This window comes from Myotis daubentonii, chromosome 1 (assembly GCF_963259705.1).
Source record: "Myotis daubentonii chromosome 1, mMyoDau2.1, whole genome shotgun sequence".
NCBI classification, from domain to species: domain Eukaryota; kingdom Metazoa; phylum Chordata; class Mammalia; order Chiroptera; family Vespertilionidae; genus Myotis; species Myotis daubentonii.
This window is the reverse complement of record NC_081840.1, coordinates 22025682-22050478: the sequence shown is the minus strand read 5'-3', so window position 1 is coordinate 22050478 and position 24797 is coordinate 22025682. Positions and strand designations below refer to the sequence as shown.

General features: G+C 37.2%; 1 protein-coding gene across 5 annotated transcripts in view; it reads left to right on the top strand.

Annotated features, from left to right (window-relative positions):
• Positions 1-24389, top strand: part of YLPM1 (YLP motif containing 1) — a 65252-nt gene extending 40863 nt beyond the window's left edge. For 3 of the 5 annotated variants that reach the window (XM_059690404.1, XM_059690435.1, XM_059690427.1), the window contains 15 exons: positions 1761-2181; positions 2295-2387; positions 2613-2808; positions 3284-3402; positions 4274-4428; positions 8316-8378; positions 8666-8785; positions 8999-9175; positions 9263-9346; positions 9818-9901; positions 11430-11510; positions 14795-14846; positions 20004-20134; positions 23555-23736; positions 23977-24389. In XM_059690404.1, coding sequence (XP_059546387.1) covers positions 1761-2181; positions 2295-2387; positions 2613-2808; positions 3284-3402; positions 4274-4428; positions 8316-8378; positions 8666-8785; positions 8999-9175; positions 9263-9346; positions 9818-9901; positions 11430-11510; positions 14795-14846; positions 20004-20134; positions 23555-23701 — 1923 coding nt within the window. In that variant the 3' untranslated portion in view covers positions 23702-23736; positions 23977-24389. Of the gene's footprint in view, positions 1-1760; positions 2182-2294; positions 2388-2612; positions 2809-3283; positions 3403-4273; positions 4429-8315; positions 8379-8665; positions 8786-8998; positions 9176-9262; positions 9347-9817; positions 9902-11429; positions 11511-14794; positions 14847-20003; positions 20135-23554; positions 23737-23976 lie in introns of those variants that run through there. The other 2 variants (XR_009452050.1, XM_059690415.1) reach the window with 2 other exon arrangements.
• The last annotated feature ends 408 nt before the right edge of the window (positions 24390-24797 follow it).

Here is a 24797-nt window from a genome sequence, read left to right as displayed (position 1 = left end):
CTCTTGCAGTTGAAAATTTGAATATAACTTTTAAATCCCCAAAAACTTAAGTTGTCTTTTGGTATCTTCGAGGGCTTGGAAGGATTGGTTCCAGGACACCACCACCACCCCCCCCCCCCCCCCGCCCCGTTGATACTAAAATCTGCAGATACTCAAGTCCCCTATATTAAATGGCATGGATTAGTGTGTGCACACACACACACAACCTGTGGACTCCTAGCCACGCAAATCAAAAACAGTGTAGAGGAAAACTGGACAGATACTTGCAAAAAAAATGAAACTAGACCACCAACTTACACCACACACAAAAACAAACTCAAAATGGATAAAGGACTTAAACATAAAAATCTTAGAAGAAGCCATAGGCAGCAAAATAGCAGACATTTGTCGTAGCAATATCTTCACCGATACAGCTCCTAGGGCAGTGGAAACTAAAGAGAAAATAAACAAATGGGACTCAAAATAAAAAGCTTCTGCACAGCTAAAGAAACATCAACAAAACAACAAGAAAGCCCACTGCATGGGAGATCATATTTGCCAATGTTATCTCCAAAAAGGGGTTAATCTCCAAAATTTACACGGAACTCATACAACTTAACAAAGGAAGATAAACAATCCAATCAAAAAATGGGCAAAGAACCTAAATAGACACTTTTTGAAAGAGGACATTCAGAAAGCCAAAAAACATATGAAAACATGTTCAAAGTCACTAATCATCCAAGAGATGCAAATCAAAACAACATTGAGGTACCATCTCACACCTGTCAGAATGGCTGTCATCAACAAATCAACAAACGACAAGTGCTGGTGAGGATGCCGAGAAAAAGGAACCCTCCTTCACTGCCCGTGGGAATGCAGACTGGTGCAGCCACTATGGAAAACAGTATGGTGTTTCCTCAAAAAATTAAAAATGGAACTCTCATTTGACCCAGTAATACCACTTCTAGGAATATATCCCAAGAAAACAGAAACACCAATCAGAAAGGATATGTGCACACCTATGTTCATAGCAGCACAATTTACAATAGCTAAGATTTGGAAACATCCTAATGTCCATCTGCATATGAACGGATTAGAAAACCGTGGTACATCTACACAAGGGAATACTACACTGCTGTAAAAAAGGAATTCTTACCATTTGCAACAGCATGGATGGAACTGGAGAGCATTATTATAAGTGAAATAAGCCAGTCAGTGAAAGATAAATCATGATCTCACTCATTTATGGAATATAAAGAACATTATAAACTGTTGAACAAAAATAGAGGCAAAGAAGCATCGAACAGACTGTCAAACTACAAGGGGAAGGTAGGGGAGGGGTGGGGGGTGGGGTAAGAGATCAACCGAAGGACTTGTATGCATGCATATAAGCACAACCAATAGACGCAAGATACTGGGGGGAGGGGGGTGATGAGGGCAAGTGCTGGGGGGTAGGGGAGGCCGGGGGGAGGTCAATGGCGGGGGGAAAGGAGACATGTACTATTATTTGTAATACCGTAAACAATAAATAAATAAACAAACAAACTAGATATTTATTGGGGGGGAGAATTTGTGCATAAGTGGATCCACACAGTTCACACCTGTGTTCCTCAAGGGCCAATTGTTTTTTCTCCCTAATGGTGTATTTTAAAGCATAAAAGTTTTGAATTTTAAATGAGTGCAGCTTATTAAATTTTTCTTTTATGGATTGAAAACCAAATTTGATGTGTAAAAACATGGTAGTATTCTCATCCACTAAAGCTATTTACTCTGTTTTCCAGCCTCCAGGATCATATAGACCGCCCCCTCCTATGGGTAAACCACCAGGTTCAATTATAAGACCCTCTGCTCCACCAGTAAGATCATCTGTTCCTTTGACCAGGCCGCCTATCCCAATACCACCACCACTACCACCACCTCCTCCTCCACCACCTCCTCCTCCAGTGATAAAGCCACACACTTCAGCGGTGGAACAGGAACGCTGGGATGAAGATTCTTTCTATGGCCTCTGGGATACAAATGAGGAACAAGGACTGAATTCAGAATTTAAACCAGAAACTGTAACTATTCCATCTGCTCCATTGTTACCACCCCCACCTGTTCACCCTTCCATTCCCCCTCCTGGCCCAATGCCTATGGGTATGCCACCAATGTCCAAACCACCACCAGTACAACAGACTGTTGACTATGGCCATGGCCGAGGTGAGTGATAGTGGTTAAGTTTGTATTTGGGATTCTAAAGAAATTATTAGCTTCAGCTTTGCCTTTCTTAAGCTTCACTCATATAGTATTTTATCCCTGATTTTGTTTACCAGATATGTCCACTAACAAAGTTGAACAGATACCCTATGGAGAAAGAATAACTCTGCGCCCAGATCCATTACCGGAACGATCAACTTTTGAGACAGGTAGGAGTCCTAGAGAGATCAGTATTTTTAAAAAACTTTTAGGACCTCATTATCACATGTTTTTTCCCTTTGGTAAGATCATTTGGGCCTCTTTTTAATATAGTTAAAAGATTTATAAGTTGAAATTAGGATAACAGTTTCTACTAGTTCTAAAGTTAGATTTGTACTTTTTTGCCTTTAAGAAAACAGGGTATTGTTCTTACTTTGTACTGATGATTTTTGTAGAGCATGCAGGCCAGCGTGATCGTTACGACAGAGACAGAGACCGTGACCCTTATTTTGATCGTCAGAGCAATGTCATGGCAGATCATCGGGATTTCAAAAGGGACCGAGAGACACATAGAGATCGAGACCGGGATCGTGGTGTTACTGACTATGACCGGGACCGATTTGACAGAGAGCGCCGACCTCGCGATGACAGGTATGCCATGAAAAGTAACTTGGCCAGGTACTTACCATGTACTTGAGTTTAGCAAAAGTCAGTGTGTCTAAAGGAAATTTAGTAAATGACATATTCTTTCTTATGTATAATTTGGAGAGGAAAGAGTAGTTCTGGACCAATTTTCAGGAAACTAGATGCGTAAGTTTTGCTAGCTTAAATTCTAGAAAATGAAATGGGTGAAGGAGAAAGCCAGAAAGGGAAGGAAATAGTATTATCAATAAAGGTGTAGCCATTACTTAATTAATAGACAAACAATTTATTTTTGCCATTTCTGAGCTCTTTAGATGTGTTTATGCAGGGAGATCTAAATGGAAAAGCAAAATAAAAATATAAATATTGACTATGTGTAGTAACTACTTTTAGAGAAAATTGGGCAGGTAATGGTGTTGCGTTATGATACAGAGATTTCCAATTCCTTTTTACTTACCAAACCACTTCCTGTTACACCTCCTAGGACTCAGTCATATCGAGACAAAAAAGACCATTCTTCATCCAGAAGAGGGGGATTTGATAGACCATCCTATGACCGAAAGTCTGACCGACCAGCCTATGAGGGACCATCCATGTTTGGAGGTAGAGCAGTGCCTTATTAACTATATATAAAGATGTTGAGAATGCCAACAACCATTGTAGCTATGGGTTTAAATTTACAGAGTAAAATGCACTCAGGTTTCTAAGGCATGGCAGCATTATCATAAAAATAGCAATGTAATTAAAACAAATTGCTTGTTTTATATTATTAAAAGTTTGGAAAATAGAAACAAAATCCTTTATAATTCCACCACCCATCAAATCACAGCTATTATAGTTTTGTATGTTTTCCTCTCATTCTGTCTTCACATACATATTAATGAAGTTATAATCAAAATATAAGTACAGTTTCTGTATTGTGCTTATTCCTATTGATCATTTTATACATTTTTTCCACATATAAATCTATTATATAATGGCTCTTGACATTCTACTGAGTGGATAAAATATAAGACTTATTGTTAGACATTTAGGTTGCTTTTAATTTTTCACTGCTATAAATTCCACTTAAACTAGAAATGTATACCTATTTATAAGAACAAACTTTTCTAAGCTGGTGACTCTTGTTCTTAAAACTGTAAAGCAGAAGTTACAGACAAACTCTAAAGTCATACTTGGGACCATCCAGTAAGTATATTTTATTCTTTTATGTTCTGTTGCTTAACTTTTTTCCTAAATTTAGTACAAATAAGGATGAATTGAGTATTTCTCAAAACATTCGTTTGCCTGAAATCATACCTAAATCTTTTCATTTTCTTGATTTTCATTACTTAAAAATTTTCTAATTAAGGTTAAAGGTTGCTTTGGCTCCCAGATCATTATGAATTATATTACCTTAGGATGAGTGGAAAGAGTTAAAATTTTAAATAATTACTACACAAGTAGTAATTTTGTTCAACTGCTGAAATTCTAGGAGAACGAAGAACTTACCCAGAGGAGCGAATGCCACTGCCAGCTCCTTCACTAAGCCACCAGCCACCTCCAGCTCCACGGGTAGAGAAGAAGCCTGAATCTAAGAATGTGGATGATATTTTGAAACCCCCTGGCCGAGAGAGCAGACCTGAGAGAGTGAGTCCTATGTAGTTGACTAGTTTTCTTGCAAATCAACATCTGACAAGAGGTCTTTCAAATTTAATATCCTGAATAGAATTTCTCTACTTTTCTGTGACATACTAATAATATGAGATTCAAGGCATCTTACCATCCCCAATGTATCATATAATCTAAAAAATTACGTACCTTATATAGAATCTCAGAAGTTAGAACTTAATTGCTTGGCAAATTTCTTTCTATTTGTGTTTTTGAATCTAAAGTATGTCTTCTACAGACAACATATAGTTGGATTGATCATGTTTATTTATGCAGTCTGACAATTTCTGCCTTTTAATTGGATTGTTTAATTTATTCACATTTAATGTTATGGATATAGTAGGCTTAATTCCATTTTTGGACTGTTGTGTAGAAATTCAGTTGATTTTTGCATATTGATCTTATATCCTGAAACATTGCTAAACTCATTTATTAGCTCTAATAGATTTTTAGTGGATTTATTAGAATATTGTATACACAAGGTCCTGGCATCTGCAGATAGAGGTGGTTTTACTTCTTTCTTTCTAACCTGGATACATTTTATTTCTTTTTCTTGCCTAGTTGCTTGGGCTAGTAGATGTGTGAGAGTGGATATCCTTATTTTATTCCTGACCTTAGCAAACTTTCAGTCTTTCACCATTAAGTTTTCAGTAGGTGCTCATTATCAGGTTGAGAAGGTTCCCTTCCATTTATAGTTAGTTGAATGTTTTTTATTTTGAAAGGATGTTGAATTTTGTTGAACGCTTTTTCTGTGTCAAGGCTTTTGTTTTTTTATTATATTACTAGTAGCCCGGTGCACGAAATTCGTGCACATTAAAAGGGAATTAATTGCCCTAACCGGTTTGGCTCAGTGGATAGAGCACCGGCCTGCGGACTCAAGGGTCCCAGGTTCGATTCTGGTCAAGGGCATGTACCTTGGTTGCGGGCACATCCCCAGTGGGGAGTGTGCAGGAGGCAGCTGATCGATGTTTCTCTCTCATCAATGTTTCTAGCTCTCTATCCCTCTCCCTTCCTCTCTGTAAAAAATCAATAAAATATATTTTTTAAAAAAAGGGAATTAGCAGAGATATTTTAATATTGCTATTTGCCCTTTCTCTATAATAGAAGTGTGATAGATGAAAGGAAATTAGTAAAATGTATATGAAAATAATATATAAATTTATTAATAAATAAATAGTAACAAAAGGATATAACAACAGAGGCATGATATAAGAACAACAAAAACATGATATGAAAACAACAAAAACATGATGTAAAAACAACAGTGATGCAAACAATGACTGATAAAGGGATTAAACTTATTCTAATATCTCCCTGTACACCACATTAAGAGTGAAAACACTTTAAGAGTGCTTGACTAATTTCCCTTGTGATGAAGTACTTAGAACTTTAACTGTAACATCACATGCTCTTCAAACTCGAGAGAAAGCAACATATAACTGACCATGTGCAAAAAGGGGTTCAGGTAGGAACATGCCTACTCTTTCTACAGTTTGTCCTTGTGATTTATTAATAGTCATCACAAATGCTGGCATCACGGGAAACGGTTGTTGAATCAATTTAAATGGGAGGCCAGTGTCAGATGGGGACAAATTAATTCTTGGAATCAGAACAGCCTCTCCCTCTGCAGATCCTGTTAATACTCGGCTTCAATAATGTTAGGTCGTAATCTTTTGATAATAAATCTGGTACCATTACAAAGACCCCATTTACTATTGAGATTTCTCAATAGCATGATGATTGCACCCACTTTCCATTTTAATTTATGACACGGCATTCCCGAAGGAGTAATACTATTCAGAAATTTGATGGGGAAATTTTCCTTTGTTTCTTTGTTATGGTATGTGGCTACAACATTAGTAACAAAGAAACAGAATTAAAACTTTATTGTGGGGAGCCGCTACAGTGTTTTGGACAGGTTCAAGCCTTGGACTAATGAGAGGGCACAGTCCTCTCATTGCCACGTGCAAGTCCCAGCTTGGAGGGCAGGGCCCTCCCAGCACAATTATAGCCAACAGATGTAGTTGTAAGCTTGAACCTATGGACGGAACAGGTGGCCCCACGTGCCTGAGTGATGTGGGCTTGATAGAGTTCAGGTGCATGTAGTTGAGTAGGATTGAAACCCAGGAGGATGCTTGTAAACATCTGGTCACGCCCTTACTTTGCCTCCTAGCATCTGCTATAAACTAAAGGCATGGCTGTGGGTGTGGTCGCTGTCTCTCAGAGAAGCAGCGTCCCACGGAGACCCGGCTTTTATTCTCTTGTCTGTCTTTTCTAAGCCTTTCAGCCACCCCACTCAGGTTCACCCCGTGCTGGGGCACACTTTAGAAAGATCTGCCTCTACGCTCCCAGGGCGGGTTCCTGCCTCAAACTCCGCCCTTACAGGAAACAGCTCAGGGAAACAGCTGGGGGTAGGGCACAGCCGTTGCCAAGACCCCTGTAGGACTGACTTCCTTCCGCTTGGTCGCTGTTCCTCTGTATGTGACTAACACCACCCATGGTTTTTATATAAGTAGATTTTTTTATTTTACTGTATTGTGTGTATTTTTGTTTTTTATTATATTGATATATATTACATTAATTGCTTTTCAGATATTAATTTACATCCCTGAGATAAATTCACTTGGTGTGTAATGCTTTTTATATGTTTTTGGATTCAGTTTGCTAGTATTATGTTGAGGATTTTTGCATCTATATTCATAAAAGATATCTGTGATTTTCTTGTGATGTATTTGGTTTTGGTATCCAGGTTATCTGCTTGATTTGAAATGGCCTCATAAAATGAGTTCAGAATTGTTCCTTCCTCTTCTATTTTTGGGAAGAGTTTGTGAAGTGTTGGTATTAATTCTTCTTTAAATGTTAGAATTCAATAATGTACTATAGTCTTCTGGGCCTGAGCTTTTCCTTGTGGATAGTTTTTTAATCCTCACCCGAGGATATGTTTTAGAGAAAGAAAGGGAGAGAGAGAGAGATAGAGGGAAACATCACTGTGAAAGAAACATCAATCAGTTGCCTCTGTACTCACCCAATTGGCGATTGAACCCGCAACCTAGGTATGTGTCCTGATTAGGAATCGAACCCCCAACTCTTTGTTGTACGAGATGACAGTCCAATCAACTTAGCCACCCAACCAGTGCTCTTTGTGGGTAGTTTCTGATATCAAATTCAATCTCTTGTCCTAGTTCTAATTATTTCTTGAGTCAGTTTCAATAGTCTGTGTCTTTCTAGAGATTTGTCCATTTCATGATCTAATTTGTTGGCCTATCATTTTTCATAGTATTCCTTTATAATCCTTTTTTTATTTCTATAAGGTTGGCAGTCATGTCTCCTCTTTCATTTCTGATTCTAATAATTTGAGTCTTCTCTCTTTTTTCTTTGTCACTCTAGCTAAAAGTGTGTCAATTTTTTTGATATTTTCAAAGAACCAGCTTTTACTGTTTTTCTGTTCTCCATTTTATTAACTTCTGCCCTAATGTTTATTATTTCATTCCATCTGGTTGCTTTAGATTTAGTTTGTTCTTCTTTTTACAGTGTCTTAAGGTAAAAGGTTACGTTATTATTTGAGATTTTTCTTCTTGATAAATTTCCTTATGAGCACAGCTTTAGCTACATCTCATAAGTTTTGGTATGCTGCCTTCATTTTTATTTATCTCAAAGTATGTTTTTATTTTTCTTCTTGTTCTTTGTTATTCCATTGTAGTCATAGTAGTTTATATTATTTCTATTCTTTAAAATTTATTAACATTTGTTTCATGGCGTATCATGTGGTCTGTCATGGAGAATGATACAGATCATTGTTAACTATAAGATTTTATTGTAAAAAAAAATCTTCTCTGAGTGATTCTTTTTTTTTTATTGTGTTTCAGATTGTTGTTATAATGAGAGGATTGCCAGGCAGTGGAAAGACACATGTTGCAAAACTTATTCGAGTGAGTATGGAAAAGCCAAAGAGTCAGTTGCTTTTGTTAGCTGCTTGTCTTTTTACCAGGCAGCGTTTATCAATACAGAATTTCCCATTTGATCCATTTTTGTTGGCTCATATGGTAGAGGCTATCCCGTATAAATTTTGATCTGCTTAGACAAATATTTTTGCTTCTGTGTGATTTGAAACCACCAGAAGATTGCATATTATTTAGCCACAAGAAGGAACTTTAGTGTAAACATTCATTAATTTATTTCATAAATTCTCTAACTTTCTGAACTATCTGGTTCTTAGGATAAGGAGGTAGAATTTGGAGGACCTGCACCCAGAGTTCTAAGCCTGGATGATTACTTCATCACTGAAGTGGAAAAAGAAGAAAAAGATCCAGATTCTGGAAAGAAAGTGAAAAAGAAGGTATGGTTACATCCTAATTCATTAACAATGAAAGGAGAAATATGGCTTTTTGGGAGAAAAGAAAGAGAGTTCTCTGTTTTTTTAACACAAACTTTAGTACTCTGGTATGAAGTAATGACTATAAATCTATCTCTGTCCAGATGCTGACCAAAGAAGAGGTGTAGGATGATTCTTTGCTTTTGCTAACTCCATATCTCTTTTGGGGGATCTTAGGTAATGGAATATGAATATGAAGCTGAGATGGAGGAGACCTATCGCACCAGCATGTTCAAAACTTTCAAAAAGACTCTTGATGATGGCTTTTTCCCTTTCATCATCCTGGATGCCATCAATGACAGAGTTAGACATTTTGACCAGTTTTGGAGTGCAGCAAAAACCAAGGGATTTGAGGTAAAGACTTAAAATAATTTTTGAGTACTTTGTGTTATGATGTAAGTGCTGTATTTGTTTGCCTAACCGTTATTTATTCTTTCTTAGGTGTATTTGGCTGAAATGAGTGCCGATAACCAGACTTGTGGCAAGAGAAATATTCATGGAAGAAAGCTTAAAGAAATAAACAAGGTGATTTTTTTAAACATAGAATGTGTTGTATTTTAAACTTCATTTAGGCTGTCTCATCTCTGATGTCTGGAATTTCTTGTTTATCCCATTTACTTTCAAAATATCTTTTCTATCTGCTTTAGTAAATGTTTCTTATCCTTTTGAGCGATTCTCAACCTGTGGGTCGCGAACAATGGAAATACATCCTGCATATCAGATATTTACATTACGATTCATAACAGTAGCAAAATTACAGTTATGAAGTAGCAACAAAAACAGTTTTATGGTTGGGGGTCACCACAACATGAGGAACTGTATTAAAGGGTAGCAGCATTAGGAAGGTTGAGAACCACTGAGTGAAAAAGATGGCCTAGCTCTCCCTGGAGCTAGCCTGTTAGACTTCACAACATTAGTTTATTTGTCTTGGATGCTCCCTTGGTCGTTCTTTGAATAGTTTACAGAGATAACTTGATCCTCTGAATCTCTCAATAGATGGCTGATCACTGGGAAACTGCACCTCGTCATATGATGCGTCTGGACATTCGTTCTTTGTTGCAAGATGCTGCTATTGAAGAGGTGAGGGTCTTTTGCCTCAAAGGCAGTGCAAAATGACCTTTTCCTTACCCTTTTTACTTTGAAAAAGATTTAAACTATAGAAAAGTTGCACAAATAATATAAGAGCACCTGTACAACTATAATTGAGATTCATCAGTTATTAATATTTTGCCACATTTTTCTCTATATAGATAATATTCTCCCTCTCCTCCTCATTATTATTACTAGTAGGGGGCCACGAGGCTGCGGTGGGCACCGGGGCAGGTCTTGGCCCATCCTCCACGCCCCCGCCCGGCCCCTCCCACTGTGGCCCCTGGTCCCCTGTCTGCCAGCAACCCCGCTCCTGCTCCCACACACTGCTGGCACCAGCCCTGCTTGTACCTGCTGATGGTGTGGAGCAATTGGGGCTGGCGCCAGCAACAGGTGTGAGTTGGGCTGTCGCCGGCAGTGGGTATGAGAGGTGGCTGCCCGCCCCGATCACCCCTCAGGAGCACGGGAGGTAGAGAAGCCCTGAGGGGCGATCAGGGCTGGCAGCTGCTGCTCGCACCTGCTGAAGGCACCGAGCTATTGGTGCTGGCGCCCGGTGATCGGTGCCGGCACTAGGTGCCAGCAGCGGGTGCGAGTGGCAGCTCCGGCGCCGGTAGTGGGTGCAAGTGGGGCCAGCGCTGGGAGCAGGTGCAAGCACCAAGAAGGACTGCGGCGCATGGGAGCAAAGAATTTTGAGTAACCACCAGAGGCTCACCCTGATGACAGCCACCAGCACCCCACCTTGGTCTGGTGCCCCCACTCACCTCCACCATCCTGCCACGGCTTATGCCCGCCATGTTCTGCGCTCTCTCGCCTGCTGCTGTTGCCTGCCGTGTTCTGCGTGTGCCCCCTGGTGGTCAGCGCACGTCATAGTGACCAGTTGTTCAGTTATTCCCCCTGAAAAGGTTAATTTGCATATTAACCTTTTATTGTGGAACCATTTGAGAGTGAAGCTGCAGATCTCATAACCATTCACCCCTCAATATTTCAGTAGGTATCCCAAGAACAAGGGCATTCTCTTACAAAACTAGAAGTCTGAGTCACCTCATATAGAGTTCATATTCAGATTTCACCCTATAAATACCTCTCTATTTGCATTGCTACCATTCTGGACCAAGCTACTGTCATTTTACTGTTCACTATAACATTTTTTACATTTTTAAATTTGGATCATATACATGTTTTACTTGATTAGAAAAATGCTTGCTAAAGGTTCTTAAAGGAAATTTTAGTAATTCATAAGCATTCAAAATAGATAATTATCAACGTAGGTAGGACAGATCATTATACTCCTTAGGAAATTGTAAAGATAGATATCCCAGAAAAATTAAAGGCAGGAATATTATTGCTTTTTATCAGTGTATTTTGAAGTTTAGGGTGTTAAAAATTAATTAGTATGTAACAGTGAGTCTGCTGTCTCTCTCTGGGCAACTGTGTTCATTTCAGATCTCAATGAGGGAATCAACATTTTCTTAAATGTTAACTCAGTCTTTTTTTTATTATGATTATTGGGGTGGTGTAGGTAGAGATGGAAGATTTTGATGCAAATATCGAAGAACAGAAGGAAGAAAAGAAAGATGCAGAAGAAGAGGAAAACGAACTGGTAGGAGACAGACCAACCACTTTGAACAAAGTGTCTTTTTATTAAAATTCTTAGGTGTTTAAATTCAGATTAATGGTCAGATTATTACTGTTGATGTGCACCTTAGTGGTAGAAGTTTCCATAATCATCTTCAAGGAAACTTCTGGATATTTTTTTTCTCCTGCTCAAAAGAACCCTCTACTGTGTTATTACAAGAAAATTTTAAGAATACTAAGAAACTTACCTTTTATTCATTCATCTATTTGTGGGTGGCTTTAGGGGAGTATACCTTTTAAGAAAATCAATTACAGATCAAAGGGTATTCTTGCACTTCAGCAGATATCTGGTACAGACTACCCCATATGCATAATTTTCTCTTCTTTGCTGTAAGATCTCAAAATTGAGTTTCTGTCAACTGAGGCAGAAAACTTATTGAAGGAGGAGGCAGAGGGTTGCCATAGACTGCTGGATTTGTTCTTCTGCATTTTATGCTGTTAAGTGATGGGGAAAATCATTTGACTGTGTAGGCAATGCATTTTGCTTAGGCTGATTAGAGACTTACATAGTGTGAGTTCAAAGTTACTGTGTATCTCCTGTAAATGCTTTTGATCATACGTCTTAGAGATGTTTGCCTTACTCTGTCATCATGAATATGTGACCTATATAGTTATGTTACTTTTCTGTGTTTGGTAAATGAGGTACAAAGATTAGTGATGCCTTGGAATAGTGTTGCTTTTTAAATTCAAAGTATTATTTTGTTTACTTAATATTTCAGCCCTTGCTAAAACTGCTTCTCATATTCTTCTGAAAATATACAAAGCAAGAACCATTATTCCTACCTCCCAGAGAATACAGGCTCTTTAAGGAGTGGTCCTATTAAACCCGTGTCTGATATAGGGGACTCTGGATAGAAACTGTGTGTTTATATAGAGATGGTGCCTCTACGTTTCTAGATTTCATATGTGGATTAAAAAATAAGCTTTAAAGTTAATGGCATTTGAGTCTCAGTTTTTCTTTTCTTTAAATAAAGTATTTTTCTTAATTAAGTTGTATTTTGGCATATTTGAGCTAAAATGTAGGCAGGAAACTCACTTAAAGGTCCACGCTGTTCTGGAATATGGCTGTTGACCTCATTAGCTACTTGCAGCGTGTGTACTAGTAAGTGATTGTGTGAGAAGTCTATAATGTTAGCTTTCTGAGGGTCCATTTTTCTTTTGTGGAGATTCAGTTCAGGATTTGGTTCATAACATCTGATTAGCTTAAGTATAGGTCAAAATGTAGAACTTTTAATTTTTAAAAATAAAACATTTATTTTACTGTAACAGTACATTTTTTTAGATCAGAAAACTGGCAAGGAAGCCTTAGGACTCTACCCTGCTGGACTATCTCTTTTATTTCCAAGTGGCTTAACATTTTAAGTGAGAAGATGTTTTAAGTAAGAACAGGGTGTGGTTCCAGCAGGGAGAAATTAATATGTTTGTTTTGCTTATCTTTGTTACAGAACTTCTCTTAGCCCACTCAAAAATGCAGATTTCAGATCTTCTACTATTGGGTTTTATTCCAAGAGTAAAAGATTCTAATATACTTATTTTGCTTATCTCTGTTATAAAACTTCTCTTAACCCATTGAAAAAGGCAGAGTCCAGATCTTCTACTACTGGGTTTTATTCCAAGAGTAAAAGATTCTTGGTAAATTTTAACCAAAGGGTTAAGAGCAAATCTTATGTCATTCATACCATTTTATTGAAATTCTCAATAAACTTTGCATTTTGTACTATGTACTTATTGATTACTGTAGCTGGGTGAAAGCCAAACTTTTCTTGTTAAGAGAATTTGGGGGAGGGGAAGAGAGATCATTGGTTTTATATTTTGCCTTCATTAGTGCTTCAGTGAATATAGTAGATGTGACTCAGAATTTATAATTATTGTAATGATGCTTAAGGTTTTCAGATGATTTTTGAGGTATAACTTGTACAAATTTCATCAGTACTTAATTAACTTCTAACACCATCACTTCAGCATAGTTTTGTCTTGGTTTGTTCTTAAAATGTATTTGAAAAAGATGGTATAATTTATAAACCTGAAATATTGTCTAATGAGTTGAAATTGAATTATTCATTTGGCTTAAAGACTAGAAATGTATAAGACCTGTAGGTTTCCTGGAAGAATGATTGATGCTCTATTAAACTCTTACACAGATATTACTGTCATGAAATGTTCAACATACTTTGCAACTTATCTACCTGTGTGTTAGTCTATATTATGAAATTACCTGTGTGTCAGTCTATATTATGAAATTGAACATTCCCAATAGTCAAGAGATATATTGATTCTTAAATGATGCTGACACCTTTGTTGAATCTGTTCTATATTATTATAAGTCCTAGTACTTAAGTTCTATATGTTAGGGTCTAATAGAGAACAGAGTCCAAATGAAGGAAAAGGGGGATCATAGTAAATTACATGGAAAAAGCATACATTTACTTGCCAGGTTATAAACTGAAAGGATTACTACATAGTTATATAGGTACATTGGGAAATTTGAAAATCTTCCGGGACTTTGTTTGAAATAAACCAACCCATCATTTATTAAATAAGACGTAAATTGCCTGTGGAAGTTTCTGGTTTTTCATGTAATAGGAAAATGTAATTTTAGAAAACATGAGAAATAATCATCAGCTTCCAGATTACAAAAAAGAAATGCTCTGAAGTCGATTCGGTAAAATTAACCTTTGTAAGATCTACTGCTAAATGGATGGAGTCATTTAAAAATTAAGTTGAACTTCATAGTTGTGTTCAGTGATACCAAGTTTTCTCTTTTCTTTTGAATATTTAAAATTATGCTGGACTATAAAGTAACTATCTTGAAAAACACTCTGGACCTCATGCCTACTATCACTTGAGAATAGCAATTGAATTGAGCAAATAACCTAGCTAGTATTAGAAATCCTCTGCTACTCTGAATGATATTAATATTAGCACAGTAACTACCATACATTCTCACCATATTTACTATACAGCTGTTGTTCAGACTACAGTTGTGTGTCCTGAACTGGAGCTGCCTCTAAGCACCTTCATGATACTATTCTGAAGTGACTACTCTGAAATCTGGGCACTGCAGATTTATGAATTTGGAAATTCAGTTTCTTCAAAGATAATGAGATTGTGTTTTCCCTAAAGATATATTTATAACTAGTGAGTGGAAGCTGAATCCATTCCCAATTTTAATGCTTTTCCAGTTCAAAAGTGATATGCATGTATGTGTCTCTTTCTAACCCTTCGAGCTTCTCTCTGTGTACAATTTAGGGTTACATTCCGAAAAGCAAATGGGAGATGGACACATCTGAGGCAAAGCTAGGTGGGTATTTCCTTTTTCCTGTTTTTATATGTGATACCTGATGGTAATGGTCATAGATCTTTCTGATTAAGAAGAACAGATTCCCCAAAAGTTCTGCTTAAACCAAGCTTTTGGCCTACCTTACATCCTCAGTCTGTTTTGCTAGCTTTCATAACTAGTTTAAATAGTTTTATCTTGTGACAGAGTGAAAGAAGAGCATTTTAAAGGAACTATCTTCAATACAACTTAAAGTTTTTAGAGTAAGTGGAGATAAGTCATAAATGTAGTAACAAAATACTGTCACTTCTGAAATTCATTCTTTAATATTAATCAGAAATGTTAGTGCCGATGAAATTTCTGCTTTTCTAAAAGAGTATTTAACTGCAGCCCAACGTTGAACCAGATTGTGAACACTTTATGTAGTAATAATAGTAAGAATAAATAGCGAAACTTAAAAATTAATTAATTAAAGGGCAGTTATTTTCCTTGTATAATAAATTAGAGTTTCTAGGTGGGGAGCGGTAGACATATAATTTAGGTCTTTAAAGAGCCTGCTTTATAAGATTCCACTTATATTTTCCTTCAACTTGCCTTTAGTGCTAGATTATAAGGTTAACTGGTTAAAATGATTATCTAAGTCAAAAATTGGAGTTGCTTAGTGTGAGGTTATCTGCCAACAGAAAATCATGCATATCCACTGGATTTTCCTCCACTATTTCAAAACATTTTTTCAGGGTTCTTCGTTTTTGTTTTTACCTTCCGTAAAGAGAACCATTTAACATGTGGATTAAGATATGACAATAAATAAGAAAGTGTGATAAGGACTTTTTGAGAAGATTGACCTTACCAATGTATGAAGTATGGTTGTCGGTCTTCATGTTTCTTTTCCTGGTTATCATGCTATTATTGCAGAACTAAACTAACTATCTAAAGATCATAAAATCATAGAATAAATTTGAATCATTTAGCTGCTTCATTGTTTGGGGCACATTGTGTTTCTGACATAAGAGGGTGTCCATTTTACATACAATCTCATAGGCTGTGCCTTTTATTTTGCCCAACTGATGACATTTGCAATTGATGTTGACCAGATCCTATGTCAAAAGATAATTCCATAAACTGTAGTATTACTGTATTATTGGGATAGTTACTTTGTGTAAAATCTAGAACTTTTTCCTAATGTATGTCATGTGAAAATTGTATGTGGTTACTGACTTATTCTTCCACTAGTCTTCCCTCTGTAGGAAATCTTAACAATAACCATCTATCTCCTTTTCTAAACTTTTAAAGCATTTATAAGTGTTTAAATGCTATTAAATATGTAGGAAAATAATAATAATAATCACAACTTACTTTTAATAATAATAATAATGCTTTAGATCTTCTTATTTTGACATTAGATTAAGAATGTTGGAAGTTCTATGTTTTTAGGATAACCTGTAAGACTATAAAGATCATGTCCCTCTTTTTTGGTTCTCTAAATTTAGGTGTTTATATTTGAGGGCAAAGAGAAATCATAAAGAGACAAAAGGATTGTAAAAGTGATAAATATTTTAAATAAGCATGTAACCAGAGGCCTTAAACTTGAACCTATCTATTTTCTGTTTTCCTTCCTAATTTTTAAAGAGAAAGAAAAATGGAATTTAGTAATGATTCAAGAAAATATGCTGTTGCCCAATCCATGTAGCTCCTGTGAACTGGGAGGTCAGGGTTCGATTCCGGTTCGTTTCCTGGTGAGGGCACATGCCCGGGTTGCAAGCTTGGTCCCCAGTGGGGGGGGATGCAGGAGGCAGCTGATCAATTATTCACTCTCATCATTGATGTTCCTAATCCTCTCTCCCTCTCCCTTCCTCTCTGAAATCAATAAAAAGAAAAAGAAAATATGTCATTAATCTTGGTATTGATTTCTAGAAAAAATTCTGGCCTGTCTACCATTTGCTTCTCAGAAAATACATTTTATACAAATTCAGTCCATTTTAAAGACAAAATGTTACACAGTGAATTCCAGAAATGGATTTGTTAAATAAACCATTTCAATTAAAGGCACTGAAGATCTAGTAATGAATCTAGAAAATAAATTCTAACATATTTGCAGTTGAGTTTTTATTTATTTTTAATAAGAGTGACATTGATGTTTCATGTAATGACTTGCTTCTTGCACCACCTTCTTATCTTGAGACATAATCTACCTGTGGAGGAAGACCAATTGAGTGTGAGCATTCTTGAGAGTGCTTGCTTCTTTGAGATTGGCCCATGGAACCAACTGAAAAGAAAATTCTTCTCTAAAATATGAAGATCTTTGTCTGAGAATTAGCCTATTTATGTTGCCTTCCTTAACATAAAAAATTCAGTAAATTTGATTACCAGGTACAATTTTTTCTTTTGAGTACTTTACCAACATTCTTATGTTACTCTTGGTAACTTGATAAAACTGAATGGAAACATTAAGCTTTAGCAGTGTCACATTGAGCCAGAAAAGTTGAATTTGTAACTGAGGAATTTTGATTCACAAATAAGTCAGCCAATGAGAAAATACTCATCTAAAATCTTTCAAGAAGTGTGTTAAATCTCATTCCAGACTCTTGATCTGTGTTCATTCATTAAGTACAGCATACAGTTCAGCCTCTGTTTGAGTGTTGCAAATTAGAAGTGGTATAATTTTAGAAATATTCAGAACTGGCCTGCACTACATCTGGCCTGAGTATCATAAAGTTGTTGAAAACTGTATCTCCTCTTCAGTCACACCTGACTCCTTTGTATCTGAGACCCAGGCACTCTAATGCACATCAGATGCTGGAATTTAGCCTGGAAGCTACTTAAGTTCTAATGACATGATTTAGGTTTCTGCATATCAAGTCCTTTTGCTTTTCTCATCTCCGTCATTTGTCTCTGCTTATGAGTTATTATATGTTAGCCTTCTGTGTGTCAGGAAGTTTCATCTCTTCACAATTGGAGTGCAGTTATGATTTGAATAAGCACATAACCCTTGTATGGTTCACTATCAACAAATGTTCAGGAGCATCATTTATTTGGAAAATACATAGGTGTATCTAAATTTTTTTTGTGCTCTATAATAATGTATACTGTCTTGAAGATGTGGTAAAATTCTGTGACCAGTCAGGTTGGATATTTGAATCTTCATCTTCATATTAAACTTCATCTTTTGAAACTCAAACCTCTGAAAATCATAAGTAATGAGTGTATTGGACACCAGTTGTCTTCTGTAACTAACACCCCAGATTCCTCTACCCTCGCCTTATGCCATACATGTGTGTTTGGGTTTCCAGGAAGCCATGTGGAAGAGATATGAACTTTCTTCACCCCAAGAAAGAAACTTTAAACATGTTGTGCACGATCAGATTTCAAATTAAACATGACAAACAAGGGTGTTCAGACTAGACTACATATTCTGAACTTCCATGTTGCAAATGGAGAAGGCCTGGTCTGTAACGCCTGTCATGTACATAGTGTAAGAGAAAACGTTCTTGCAGTTTTCACACTGTCCTGCATTGCTGCTTGGCCATGCTTATTCTTGGTATTGATACGTGAAACTTTCCTTTGAAGTACGTTAATGTCAAAGTTGATCTTATTAAGTTTGGAAATCCTTTGGAGTTCATTTAATAAAAAGTGTATGAGAGCTTCCTACTCTTTTGGTTATACTCTACACTGTTGAACTGAGAACAGTTTTATGGTTTGTGGGACTTTATTGGTTTTCTAATACTATGTCCCTGTACAATCGAAGGGTCACTTCTTTAAGATCCTGTATAATATGGCCTGTCAGATACATGTGGATAGAGCCATTTGGTACAACATGTGATTTACAGAGGTTAAGAGACTATTTCTGTTTAACTCATCCATGTAAAAAATTTCCAAAGTAATATGAAAAAAATTTCCTGAGTTTTGTAAAGTGTTGTAGTTTGCCTTGCTGGTTTTTTAAATACTATTACTTTTATGGGGGAGACGTTTAGGAAATAAAGCTTTGCCAAGTATGCAGAATCTTACTGGTTTTTGTAACCTGTATGGTATGGTTCAGTTAGTTGTGTGTGAAACTTTCACATTTGAAGCATAAACTCACCCTCTCTCCTGCCACTGCTTCCGTTGTACTTTTCATATCAAGTTCTCTCCAACTTGACGCCTAACAGCTTTCTATTATATACACTCTGCACCCTTTATGGAGTCTAATGAAGTGTAAATATTGAGTGTTCTGAAGTATTTAGGTTTTCCTTTATTGACCTGCTTAATAATAGTGTGTTTATGTAACTACAAATGATTCAAAAGTTTAGTGCTTCAAAGTAACTAAAATATATAACTCTTAATATTTCACATGTAGAAATCAAAATCAGTATTAACCAATAAAAAAGATCACACACACAAACAAAAGACCACACATTTTCATCGTGTGTTGTTCTTGAAGACACCTAAACTTGAATCTCATAATTTCTGAATCAGCAATACCTATCATTTAATTGATTACACTTTGGGGGCCTTGAAAAAGATTGAGGATTCAGAAAGAAAATTCAGGTCTGGACACTTTGGCTGACGCCCTTGCCTCAAAATGGTCAACAGTACTACATGGTATAACCAAAGAAAGTGGTGATTTGTGCAGTCAACTTACTCAGAAACAATAACTCATGGTGAATCTTCTCACAGAGGTCAAAATCCCAAGAAACTGTTCATCTAAAACTTTTTTTAAAACATTAGCTTGGCTCGTTAAGTTTTTGGTAGTACTTTTCATATGACACAGTATCACACATGATTGCAGATCAAATGAGTGATATTAATACTGTGTTAAAGAAAAAAAGAATGGAAGAAAAAAAAATTTTTTTAATCCAACTTTGCGTTTTCCTTGAACATCAAGCTGAAGTGTTGTGTTGGGGCAGAGGGTGGGGTGGAGGACAAGGAAGCCATGAGACAAGTGCCTTTCTTGCTCTGCCTGTATTTGTTACTTAAACTAACATCATGTAATGGCTACCAGTATGAACATCAAATAAATAATGGAAATTGCACAGAACTTGATATTATCTCAGCTGAGAAGATAGTTTGGATCTTCAAGTAATGCTGCTCTCAGAAATCTGGATGTGCCCTCTGACAGTGTTCCAGCCTTCTTTTCCCTTGTTTGTGTGTCATGCGCAAACTCACACTCTTCCTTAATGCTGCGGCTCTGTGTTTGTCCCTCAGACAAGTTGGATGGCTTGAGAACTGGTACTAAAAGGAAACGTGACTGGGAGGCAATTGCCAGCAGAATGGAGGATTATCTTCAGCTCCCTGATGATTATGATACTCGTGCTTCTGAGCCTGGGAAGAAGAGGGTAAGAGACTTTGTCACTAATTGTCAACAGATGAAGGGCCCTTTTGGGCATCTGGTTTTTGAAAGTTATAAGCATGAATGCTATTTTTGTTTCAGTATATTTTTATTGATTTCAGAGAGGAAGGGAGAGGAAGACAGAGATAGAAACATCAACGATGAGCAGGAACCATTGATTGGCTGCCTCTTGCACGTTGGATTGAGCCAGTAACCCAGGCATGTGCCCTTGACAGGAATCGAACCTGGGACCCTTGGGTCCGCAAGCTGATACTCTGTCCACTGAGCCAAACCGGCCAGGGCTGAATGCTATTTTTTTTATAGTATAGTTTATTCTATATCATATTACACGTCAGAAAAATGAGTCAGATTTTACAAATTAGCGGCTCAAAATGTACACATAACTTAAAAATGGAGAACAGAAGTGACTAGCATGTTGTCAACCTTAAAGGACTTTGGCATGGCCCCTTGTGCCATTTTGTCATGGGGCAAAAGAGCCAGGTGCAGAGAAAAGTGTTAAAGAGAATTAATGGGACTTCTTAATGGATTAGCTGTAGAGAGCCCAGTAGTGGATAGAATCAGGGGTGGCTCTTCTGGTTCTGTCCATAAGCACTCTGTGTATGTGGTGCCATTTACTGAATTGGAGAAAAACTGGAAGAGCCATAAGTTTGAGAGTCAAAAGTTGTAAGTTCAGTGAGGGACCAATTAAGTTAGAAATGATAATAGGACTCAGGACTCCAAAATTTAGAAGTTCAGGTAGAGGTAAATGTTTCAAGAAGTAAAGAATAGTCCATCATTAAATGATACAAAGAAGACAGGTACATTGGGAACAGAGAAATAGCCATTGAATTTGGCACATGAAGATCTCTGATGATTGATCAATAATCAATCAAATTTTCTTTGAGAGTTGAAGGACAGAAGCCAGTTTGGAGCACATTGAAGAAGGAATAGGAAATGAAGAAGTACAGATAGCAAATGTAGACAACTTTTTTTTTTATGTATATATTTTTATTGATTTCAGGGAGGAAGAGAGAAGGAGAGGGAGAGATGGAAACATCAGTGATGAGAGAGAATCATTGCTCAGCTGCCTCCTGCATGTCCCCTTCGGGGATGGAGCCCACAATCCCGGGCAGGTGCCCTGACTGGGAATGGTTCATTGATCAACCACACCCGGCCAGGCTAGAAAACTTTTTTGAAGAAGGTTTGTTATAAAAGGGAGCAGAGAAATTAAGTTGGATAGGTCTTCCACATAGATATCAAATTCAGTAAAAGTGATATTTGTGTATATTCTTCAAAAAAAAGTAACAAAGCAAAAGGGATCATATTATATAGAGGCCCAGTACACGAATTTGTGCACGGGTGGGGGCCTGGCCGGTGGGGGGAGGTGGGAACGCGGGAGGTTGGGGGGGCTTGATTGGGACCCCAATTGGGCCCGTTGGCTGCCATAGTGCACATCATAGCGGCCAGTTGTTCCAGTAGTTCTGTTGTTTGGCTTTTATATATATAGCTGATCTGCATAAGCCTTTTCCAGCAAATCTGTCCATCTTCCTATATAAGTACCTCTTAAATGGTTTCCTTGCATGCCATTTTTGGTTGTACAGTCAGTCATTTATCCAGTCCCTTGTTGGTAGATACTTACGCTGTTTTCATATTATTGCTATTATAAATACTATGGTGAAAGTCGTGAAGTATATGTCTTGGTGTCTCTTTGAAAGTATTTCCCTAGATTTTTAGCACTAAAATTGCAAGCTCATAGAGTGAGATTTATCATTTCTGACAGAAATTGTGAGATTGTTTTCCAGAAAGGTTACATCTGTTTATACACCCTCGTGTCAGTAAATGCCTATTTTTCCATACTTGTCCCTGCAGTGCTGTTATCAAACTTTTCACAATCTGATAAGTGAAAAAAGGTACCTCATTTTACATTTCTTTACATAAGAATGAGGTTGTGTATCATTTCTTTTATACATCATTGCTTTTTTATGAATTTCCTCAGTACTTTACTAGTGAAAGAACACTTATTGTAAGAGAATAAAACTTCATTATGGTAGATGCCATCACAGAGAACTCCAGGTTTCGAAGCTCTTTCACATACTTCATAGTCCCTATCCCCTGCCCCAATCCACCCCCTTTGTCTACATAACTTGAGGAGTTGGGGAAGGGAGATCTGATTAACGGCCTTCTTTATGTGCTCGGCTCCACCCAGGAACTACTTGTATTGACACTTCTTATTCCACTTTTAAGGTTGGGGCACCAGAATAAAAATAACTCTTCTTGGGAATGATAATTTGGTGTAGTTCTGGTAACAAATAATCTCAAATGAGAAATATTTTTTTCTATTTTTCTTTAAAGTGGCTCCACTTGAACTCCACCCCTGCCTCACACCCTCATTTCAAATAGTTTTAACTCCCAAACCACTCATCAAAATCAACATCAGAGCACCAGAAGATCTTACAGGTAGCAAGGAATACAGAATTCATTGTTCATTCCTTTCCTGGGCTCTCTTGATTTCTATAACTCAGCTTTTTACAAATACCAGGCAGGTTCCTGGGATTAACTTCCACTATAAGAAAAGATCATTTAGTAGAATTGACCACGTTAGGATTTTACCAAAATGGTAAGGTTTTAAAATGTAATTTATTTTTTAAAGGTTTCTCTTGCTTAATTGGGTATAAAGTGGCAGCTCAAGTGGACTTTCAGTTTGTTTCTTTGATGACTGCGGAAGATGAACATATCCCTTATTTTATTTGCTGAACTCACTCATTTTAGAAATATTTTTAGTGACAGTGGATGAAATATACGTACCTCCAAATTTTCAGTGTTAACATTTTTCTGTTAATAGTTAAGATAAATGGCCAAAAAATTGAGACTGTAAATCTCAATAACAGTACCTCTAGGAGGGACACTGACATTTAAGAAGCCATTTCTAGCTGAAAGTCATTATTCTGTAGGCACTGCCCAGAGATGCCACAGAAGAGTAGACAGAGCTAGCTTCAGAGGAACCTGTGTGCTTGCTTTTATTCAGTAGGGGAAGGATTCAAAGCAGATGAGAGTTACAACTGTGTCTTTTAAGGAGAGCACTCTAGCAGAATGGATTGAGGGAGTGAGAATGCAGGTTAGTGCTTGCTTTAGGTTAAACAAAAAACAAGAACAACAGGTCAGTAAATGAGTTACAGGAGTTGGAAGAAACAGGACTGAGCTGAAAGCTGGACTGTTTGGGAGCTGCATTGGTGAGGACTTGGTGATTAACTAGAGAGTTCTTTCTGTAACATAAGAATTTGCCTTTCTCCAATTCTTCCAGTTAATTTCTAGTTTTTTAAACTGGCTTCCTGTTAGTTATCCTATCTCTTTAAATACCCAGAGATGGGAAAGGCCTTTTGTATATTTATTTTTCCTAAAGCCCAGCCTAATGCTGTGTTCTTTCTAGGTGCGATGGGCAGACCTGGAGGAAAAGAAGGACGCAGATAGGAAAAGGGCCATAGGTTTTGTGGTCGGACAGACTGATTGGGAGAAGATCACAGATGAAAGTGGTCACCTGGCTGAAAAAGCCCTCAATCGAACCAAATATATATGAGACTTCGTTTTCAAACGAAGTCATTGTTCCTTAAGGTAAGGATACATAGTCATACAAGTCCTGCTGTGTGGTTGATGAAGGGTTTGAGATAAAGTAGACAGCATGCTTTGTTAAAAATGCTTCTATATTGAGTAAGTATATTCCAGCTACCAACATTTATAAAACATTATTCTAAAAAGAAGTATGCATTCTGTAGATTTGTGAAGGAGTGGAGCACTGAATTACTAAGGTCTACTGAATTTCCCTGGCGTGACAGCCTTTTCTTTTCCTTCCAGATGGTTCGCATTGAGGTGATCTGAAGCCAAGGCTTCCTGGAGTTTCATTGTGTGTCACCTTGCTTCCACGGTTCAGTTTTTGTTTTGTTTCTACTGCTTTAGTTTTTTAAAGTTCGTCAGTGTCCCCAAGAGGTATTAGGATCTTGCTGTACCTAAGCAAGATATTAATTTTTTAAACAAACTATTGGGGAGGGTGGGAGTAATAGCTTAACTGCTGGAAGCAGGTGGGGATCTGCTGGAGGATTCTGACAGAAAATACTTTCTCCACTGTACAATGTCACGGACTATCTCTATCATCGTTGCTTTGTGGCTGTTTTTGTTTTTTACTGTATGTAACTGGTAGCTGATTGTACTAGGATTAAAAACAATAAACTTTCATGATAAAGCCAATGAGATTCATGGGCTGTACAGCATGGGTCCCTTTCTCTTGTCTTCTTAATTTTATGTTTATTGCTTTTTAAAATGGTGTGTTCCAATTACATGCTAGCCAAACATCCCCAAACCTCTTCCCCATTGAATATTAAATAGCTCAATGATTCCATGGTACATGCTGTAACACAAGGCTCAGTGATGTTCAAAACACTTACCTTTGTTGTATTGCTGGTTTCTTTATCTGAATGTCGCAAAGACTAGTACAGACAATTTCAAATATTCACCTGTTCCCTGGAGTACATCTGTTCTGTCACATGATGTTTTATTATTTTAGTTTTTGATCCTCTCTTTGTCCCTCCCTCTTTCCTGCTCTCCCGCTTTTTACTTTCTCCCTTGATGCTGTTATGTTTTTATTTTCCTTGCTCTGACTTTGACACCTGGTGGCCAGA